General features: G+C 47.8%; 2 protein-coding genes across 2 annotated transcripts; one reads left to right on the forward strand and one right to left on the reverse strand.

Moving 5' to 3' along the window:
* The first annotated feature begins 250 nt into the window (after positions 1–250).
* Positions 251–1,198, forward strand: LOC102444757 (olfactory receptor 52M1-like). Its single transcript, XM_025186257.2, has one exon. The coding sequence runs from the start codon at positions 251–253 to the stop codon at positions 1,196–1,198; it is 948 nt and encodes a 315-aa protein (XP_025042042.2).
* Positions 1,199–6,872: 5,674 nt separating this feature from the next.
* Positions 6,873–7,820, reverse strand: LOC102445000 (olfactory receptor 52N4-like). Its single transcript, XM_075922855.1, has one exon. It carries the CDS (start codon positions 7,818–7,820, stop codon positions 6,873–6,875), a length of 948 nt encoding a protein of 315 aa, XP_075778970.1.
* Between the last annotated feature and the right edge of the window lie 847 nt (positions 7,821–8,667).

Here is an 8,667-nt window from a genome sequence, read left to right on the forward strand (position 1 = left end):
CAGGGTCCGTTGTTCATATCTCTGAATAATGGGAATGTCGTTTTTCAGTGTGGGAAGCCCATTTCATCTGCTTCACTCGTGAGAACAGCCCCCAGGGGTGCATGTTGTGTCTCATGGATACACTGTCTCTCCATCCAGGCATTTGTTCTGTGACCATCAACCTGGAGCCTGGATACAGGAATCAGGGGAACATACGGCACGTGCAGGAGATACCATTCAGCCTCACGTTGGACGCCTTCTCCTCTACTCCATGTCGGACTCCAACACCACCCACTTCACCATCCCCTCCACCTTCATCCTGCTGGGCATCCCTGGCTGGGAGGCAGCCCATGCCTGGATCTCCATCCCCTTCTGCACCATGTACATCATAGCCCTCTTGGGGAACCTCATAATCCTCTATATTGTGAAGATAGAGCACAGCCTCCATGAGCCCATGTACTATTTCCTCTGCATGCTGGCTGTCACCGACGTAGTCCTATCCACGTCCATCCTGCCGAAAGCTCTGAGCATCTTCTGGTTCAATGACAGGGAGATCGATTTCAGTGCCTGCCTCACCCAGATGTTCTTCCTTCACTGCTTCACAGTGGTGGAGTCTGGGATCTTCGTGGCCATGGCTTTGGATCGCTATGTGGCCATTTGTAATCCCCTGAGACATTCCACCATCTTGACAAGCCCAGTGGTGGCCAAGACTGGCCTGGCCGTGGTGCTGCGTGGTGGCTTGTCCATTCTGCCCTGTCCCATCCTGGCGAGGCAGTGGCCATATTGCAGAAGCAACGTTATCTTCCACTCGTACTGTCAGAACATGGCCGTGGTGAGCCTGGCCTGCACCGACACCCGCATCAGTAATTACTATGCGCTCTTTGTGATATTCCTACTGACCTGTCTGGATGTGTTTTTTATCTCCGTGTCCTATTTCCAGATCCTCAGGGCCGTGTTCAGCCTCTCCACCAAGGATGCCCGGCTCAAAACTTTAGGGACCTGCGGTTCTCACCTCTGTGCCATCTTAGCCTTTTACATCCCAGCTCTCTTCTCCTTCCTCACTTACCGATTTGGCCACAATGTGCCCCAATATTTCCATGTTCTACTTTCCAACGTGTACCTCCTGGTGCCCCCCATGCTGAACCCCATCATCTACGGGGTGAGGACCAAACAGATCCGGGACAGGCTGCTCCATCTCTTTACTCATCAAGGGACCTGAAGTTTTCTTCTGGTGCTCTGGCTTTCAGACTGAGCTGCATTCGAACCCGGGTAATAACATGGTGCTGGACTCTCCTCCTTGAGTCACCTTCTGGACTAAATCATTTCCTGGTTCTACCGTGCTCTTTCAGAGTAAGAAACCCTGGAATCAGCTTGTGCACCGCTCGTTAACTCATAAGGTTGTCACTTTTCTAATTGCCGGCAAATGGACCTTTGAGCCCTCACGGAATGTCCCACCTCTTGGGCAAAAGCCCCGTTCCTGCTGTGCCGCTTCCTTCAAAGACTTGTCCATGGCTAGGTCATCACCACCTCTCCCCCCACCATCACCTCCGTTCCATCACCACCTTTCCTGGGCTGTTAGGGTATGTCTAGTCTGCAGCGCTATTTCAAGATATGCCCGGTATCCCGAAATAGTGTTTTCTACATCGTTAGAGCTAGCCCATTATTTCAAAATGCAAGCGAAATAACGGGCATGGCACTCTGACGTCCAGGTAAACCTCGTTCCATGAGGATTAAGACAGCACCAAATTTTGTGTAGACACTGCCAAATTTTGAAATAGACTATCTCAAAATAAGCTCAAAATAAGCTATGCAATTTGCATAGCTAAAACTGCGTAGTTTATTTCGAGCTAGCGCCACAGTGTAGACACGCCCTTAAAGTTCTGGATTTTACAACATCCTCTGGCAAGGAGTTCCACTGATTGAGTGTGCACTGCATGGAGAAATGCTTCCTTTTGTTTGGTTTGTTTGTTTGTTTGTTCTTATATCATGGGAACTAGTAAATAACTTTCTCTTATTCACTTTCTCCATACCTGTGATGATTTTATAGTATGTCCTTCCCAGAGCTGCTGTACTATCCAGTTTTACTCTTTTGGGGTACATGTTATTTATACAAAAAAATGGCTCCCTCTCACACTGAGGATTTCCCTCTGATGTCCACTCCCATCACTGGGATGTTCACCACCCTTTCCTGGAGGGCTGTGATCTGTGCCCTGGAGCTAAACGATGTGTCTGTTCTGAGAAGCTCTTTTACAGCTGCTTTCTGTGTCTAACCAGCCTGGGACATTCTTCCTTCCTCCCCTTTCTCAAGGGGACCAGCCACATTTTCACTGGGTTCCGACTTTTCTGTATGGTTTCCAGGCTGCTTTAAAAAGGGATGGATAGTTCAGTGGTTTGAGCACTAGCCTATTAAACCTGGGGTTATAAGTTCAATCCTCGCAGAAGGGATTTGGGGCAAAAATTTGTTAGGGATGGTATTTGGTCCTCCTGTGAAGGCAGGGGACCGGTCCCTTCTGGTGATAGGTGATCTCCATTATATTCCCTTTTAAAGAGACAGCATTAGAATCCACAAGCAGGTCAGGAACAAAGTCCTGAAGAACTGGGTTGTGGATTGGGGTGGCCTCCGTCATCCATCTCTCTACCCAGGAGAGCTCACCCTGTGGGAGTCACTTACACAGCTTGCTGTTAACAACCCAACCACAGGTTGGGTGGCCAGTTGCTTAGAGGTGGAATCAACCGCTGCACCCTGGGCACCATTCCTCATGTGATCCATAAGAACGGCCGTACTGGGTCAGACCAAAGGTCCATCTAGCCCAGTGTCCTGTTTGCTGACAGTGGCCAGCACCAGGTGCCCCAGAGAAGGTGGACTGAAGATAATAATCAAGCAATTTGTCTTCTGCCATCCCTCTCCAGCCTCTGACAAACAGAGGCCAGGGACACCATTTTATCCCCTGGATAATAGCCTTTTATGGACCTAACTTCCATGAAATTATCTAGCTTCTCTTTAAACTCTGTTCTAGTCCTAGCCTTCACAGCCTCCTCTGGCAAGGAGTTCCACAGGTTGACTATGCACTGTGTGAAGAAGAACTTTTGCTTATTAGTTTTAAACCTGCTACCCATTAATTTCATTTGGTGTCCTCTAGTCTTTATATCCATGAGAAGACATCCCTGTGCTCCCACCGTTATTGTCCCCAGTTTCCTGCTCAGAGCGCCCCTCTGCTCTTCAGGGCAGGATCTGTCCCCTGCTCAGCCATGAAGGGATCACAGCCAACAGCCTGGACACGTATGTCCGTGACAGGAGCTACACCTGTCTCCCTGATGGAAGTCGTGTTTCTCCAGCTGCTGAGTCGATGGAATCATCAGCCACCTCCTTAGTGGTTCTAAGATTCCAACATCCCAGTCCGGGCTCCTCCCTGGAACAGTCTCCCTATGCTCCCTGCAGTGGGGTTGTCCCGTGTGTAGCTGCAACCTGCCGGTGGGAGAGTTTTCTCTTGGACAGGAAACAGAATGTGGGGAATCATTAGGGAAAAGGAAATAAGAAATAACCAGTATTTTGAATCCTGTGTGCAGATTTGGTCACATGACCTTAAAAAACGGATACTGGATTTGGAGAAGGGCCACAGAAATGATGAGGGGTATCGAACAAACGTCACTCAAAGAGAGATTCAAAATAATGGGACTGTACAGGTTGGAAAAGAGATGACTAAAGGGCTGTATAAGAGAAAGTGCTAAATCATGACTCTGATGGATTGGATCTCTGAGGTCCCCTATGGACTGTCAGCCGATGTTTTGATCATGCCCCTGAGTTCACCTACCTGCCTTCTTGGGCTCCCCACTGCCCTGTCCTGTCCTGCTGAACCACAAGCTCTGGTCTCCTGCAATAAGGCCCAGAATTGGGGTGACCGCCCCCCAGCAGAGCAACATAGGCACTGAGAACAGCTTAGCTCTGCGGCTACATCTAGACTGCAGTCACTTCTTTCGAAAAAGCAAGCTGCCTTTTCCAAAGAGAGCACCCAGGCAATCTGGATGCTCTCTTTTGAAAAAGTCCTGTTTGCATTCAATAATGCCTTTTTTCGAAAGAGCACTTTAGAAAAAAAGGTGTTAGTCCTCGTAAAATGAGGTTTTCCACGGTTGAAAAAACCGTTCTTTGGATTTAATTGTAAAAGAATGTGGTGGCAGTCTAGACGCAGGGGAAGTTTTTCCGAAAAAAGGCCACTTTTTTTGAAAAAACCCTGTAGTCTAGACACATCCTGGGAGAGCTAAATTACAGGGAAATGCAAGCATCCAGGCTCACAGCCCCAGAAAGGGACCAACCCCAATAAATCCATCTTGCTCTGTATGGAAGTGTCCACAGGGAAAACGTATGGAGTTCTCTTTATCAATGGTAACAATTATTTTCAATGGGCTTGATAATAAACAAGACTGGTTTTATTAATTATGAACACTAGTATTTAAGTGATTGCGAGTGGTGACCAAGCAAGTGACTAAGCTAAAATGAAGAAAACACGCCAGCTCAGCCTAATTCTCTGGAAGTTTTTACAAATAATATTTCTCAGCCTACTTCATATTTCAGGCACTTCACCAGCCAATTCCTCACCAAGCAGGGCTGATCTTCTCTCACCTTGTCCCATCAGTTCTCCTTCTCCCCCTCCATTGCAAGTTTTCTTTCCAGGTGTTCTTGTGTGTCCTCTTAGTCTATGCAGGCAATTTCAAAAGCCAGTTGAAGACACTCATTGATGGCTTCCCCTCCCTTCAAGAGAATTTCCCCAGGGCGGGAAGCCTTTACTCTATCCCCCCATCCTCATGGGGAAATACCACATTCAAGATGGATTCCAGCACCAAGTGGCATGGTCACATGCCTTTATGGGACCAATGAAAGCTTAGGTTGACAGGAAAATCCAAACCATTCATTGATCACTGCCTTGAGCGCTAGGCCATTAAGTCCCTTAAGTACTACTACAGGCTCTCACAGAAGACCTAGTTTAATAAGCAGGTTTACACTTCATATTTCTCACTTGACATAGAAGAATGATACAGGCACACAAATAGAATACACACATTCAGAGGACTACAAGATTTTACAGTGAGAAGCAACATACCACATTTTGCACTTAAAGCAGATGCACTTTTGCATAACATTTTGACAATGATATCCCCTTACAATATGGGGGTACAGTGTCACAACGGCTGGTGTGGAAAAATTGAATCAGGAAATATTATTGACTCCTTCACAAAACATAAGAACTAGGAAATGAATAGGCAGCAGATGGGAAACAAACAAAAGGAAGTATTTGTTCATAATCAACCTATGGGCCACTTTGTTGGGGGATGCTGTCAAGGCCAAGGATCTAACATGATTCCATTATGAACTCCAACGCAGAGGATAGGTTAATTAATGGCTGCTCTCCAGGATCAGAGACCCAAACCATGTTCTGGGTGTCCCTTCAGGTATGTCTACACTATCCCACTAGTTCGAACTAGCGGGGGTAATGTAGTCATCCGCAGTTGCAAATGAAGCCCGGCATTTGAATTTCCCGGGCTTCATTTGCATGAAGCCGGCCGGCGCCATTTTTAAATGCCGGCTAGTTCGGACCCCGTGCCGCGCGGCTACACGCGGCATGGGCTAGCTAGTTTGGATTAGGCTTCTAATCCGAACTAGCTGTACGCCTCTCTGGTTGCCAGAAGCTGGGATTGGACGACAGGCGATGGATCCCTGAGACTTTCCCAGTTCTGTTCACTCCCTGTGAAGCACCTGGTTTTAGGCACTGTTGGAAGAGAAGATACTGGGCTGGATGGACCATTGGTCCTACCCACTATGGTACCAGAGTTACCCGCCACCTCTGCAGCCCACTACACCCACTGCCCTCTCAGAGCTGTAGGAGACCCCGGAGGCAGAGTGAGTAATAAAGTAAGAATAGACATTACAATTTTAGAACTAACTACTGTACTTCAATGACTTGCCATAAGACAGCACATGTTCCTGTTAAAGCTTAGTAGATTAATTGTTAGTGCTTTAATTTTGTTTCTTTTATATAGGAATTAGATACACAGCTCCGGTCAGCTCATTGCTGGAATCACAGTTAAATTTGAAATCTCTGCCCACCCCCCAAAATATGGAAGGGCACTTCTGCATCAAGGTATGGAGGAAGTGATCATGATCCAGTGAGTGATGGGTGTGAGGAGAAGGACAAACAAGAAGGGTTCAGGGGAAGATGCACAGTGGGACCAGGTCTTGATGGTACTGCCAGGGCAATGGGTGGAAGCTCAAATATCCTGCTACCATCACTTAGGGTATCTCTACACTACCCCCCTAGTTCGAACTAGGGGGGTAATGTATGCATACCGAACTTGCTAATGAAGCCCGGGATTTGAATTTCCCGGGCTTCATTAGCATAAAGCCGGCGCCGCCATTTTTAAAAGCCGGCTAGTGCGAACCCCGTGCCGCGCGGCTACACGCGGCATGGACTAGATAGTTTGGATTAGGCTTCTAATCCGAACTATCTGTACGCCTAATCCGTGGAAGCCTAATCCGAACTATCTAGTCCGTGCTGCGTGTAGCCGCGCGGCACGGGGTTCGCACTAGCCAGCTTTTAAAAATGGCGGCGCCGGCTTTATGCTAATGAAGCCCGGGAAATTCAAATCCCGGGCTTCATTAGCAAGTTCGGTATGCATACATTACCCCCCTAGTTCGAAGTAGGGGGGTAGTGTAGACATACCCTTAGAGACGTGGCAACCATAAGAGTTAGTGAGTTGTACCCACACCCATTCTACAGTTTGACGTGATGAAATCGCACAGTACAGAAGACAACGCATTTCATCCCCTCTGAGTATCTAGGGAGTGACTCACTGAATAGGGCCCAGACCAATGTCACCAGCCAGAGCATCAGGAGAAAATTCTAGGCCCCTTTACAACTAAAAAGTTGGAGCAGGCTGTCCCAGATCTGCCTGGTCCTGACTCCGTAGATGACGGGGTTCAGCATGGGAGGCACCAGGAGATACACATTGGCAAAGAGAATGTTGAAATGTGGGGGCACATTCTGGCCAAAACGTTGTGTTAGGAAGGAGAAGACAGCAGGAATGTAAAAGGCTAAGATGACACAGAGATGTGAGCCGCAGGTCCCAAAGGTCTTGAGCCGGGCATCCTTGGTGGGGAGGCTGAAGATGGCCCTGAGGATCTGAGTATAGGATGTGGTGATAAAAAACACATCCAGACCAGTCACTAAGAATACCACAAAGAGGCCATAGTAACTACTGACACGGAGGTCGCCACAGGCCAGCTTCACCACGGGCATGTACTCGCAGTGCGTATGGGAGATGATGTTTGTTCTGCAATATGGCCATTGCCTTGCCAGGAAGGGAGTGGGTAACACAAGCACAGAGCCACGCAGCACCACGGCCAGGCTAATCTTGGCTACCACAGGGTTTGTCAGGATGGTGGAATGTCTCAAGGGATGGCAGATGGCCACGTAGCGATCCAACGCCATGGCCACAAAAATGCCAGACTCGATTGATAAGAAGCAGTGAATGAAGTACATCTGGGTGAGGCAGGCACTGAAGTTTATCTCCCTGGAATTGAACCAGAAGATGCTCAGAGTTTTGGGTAGGATGGACGTGGACAGGACCAGGTCGCTGATGGCCAGCATGCAGAGGAAATAGTACATGGGCACATGGAGACTTGGCTCCCTCCGCACAACGAACAGGATGGTGAAGTTCCCCAAAATGGCTATGATGTACATGATGCAGAAGGGGATGGAGATCCAGACATGGGACGCCTCCAGGCCAGGTATGCCCAGCAGGATGAAGATGGAAGGGTTGGTGAAGTCAGTTGAGTTAGATTCCAACATGGAGTAGAGAAGCCGTTTTGTAACTCTGAGGGTCAACAGTGTCTCCTGCACGTACCGTAAGTTCCTCTGACTTCCTGCGTGGCCAGGCTCTAGGGTGACGGTCACAGTACATGTGGCTGGATGGAGAGACAAGGATAATATGAGACACAACACACACTACTGGAGGCTATTCTCATGGATGACACAGGTTGGTTGCTCTTCACACACTGAAAAAAATGACATTATTTTGAGAAATGAATTCTGACCAAGCGACCCTGCTAATGGCAACCTCCTATGAGATTGTGCAGCACCCATCAATAATTTCAACAGGTGGCAGAGTGGGAAAACTAAAGCAGCAGGAAACATGAGTGTGGATACTAGCAATACACCAGTCTTCATAAATGTAAAGAAAACGAAGCTAGAAAGCCCATGTTATAGGGAGCTCCCCATTCGCCCAATTGCTCAAAATCTGAGAGTGCAAAAAATCCAAATCTTTGTCAAGACGTGTACCAGGAGAAATCATTCCAACTGGAACACACCTCAGAGCGGGAAAAACCCCTTTGCATCATTGATAGCAGCTCTATGGCAACACCTGCTCATTCACAGCAGTGGTCAAAGCAAAGCAATTATTCAGATGCCAAAGGAGTGGTCACCAAGTCTCCTTAAAGGATATAGGAGATAGAAAGTCGGTTCCCAAGACAGGCTGAGAGAATTTCTCTTGAAATTTTTCCTTCCAATCAGTTTTGCTGGTAATTTGCCTTCGTTTTGGTGAATTAGCCTTCTTGAAATGCTAAGTGTCTATAGATATCAGTGAGTAGGAACTATTCTCAGTGCATTCGAATGTAATCCGTTCCAATCAAGAGAAAAA

This window comes from Pelodiscus sinensis, chromosome 1, assembly GCF_052426305.1.
Source record: "Pelodiscus sinensis isolate ZL-2025 chromosome 1, ASM5242630v1, whole genome shotgun sequence".
NCBI classification, from domain to species: domain Eukaryota; kingdom Metazoa; phylum Chordata; order Testudines; family Trionychidae; genus Pelodiscus; species Pelodiscus sinensis.

Coding starts and splice junctions, on each gene's coding strand:
- LOC102444757 (XM_025186257.2), top strand. CDS start 251: ATGTCGGACTCCAACACCACCCACTTCACCATCCCCTCCACCTTCATC.
- LOC102445000 (XM_075922855.1), bottom strand. CDS start 7,820: ATGTTGGAATCTAACTCAACTGACTTCACCAACCCTTCCATCTTCATC.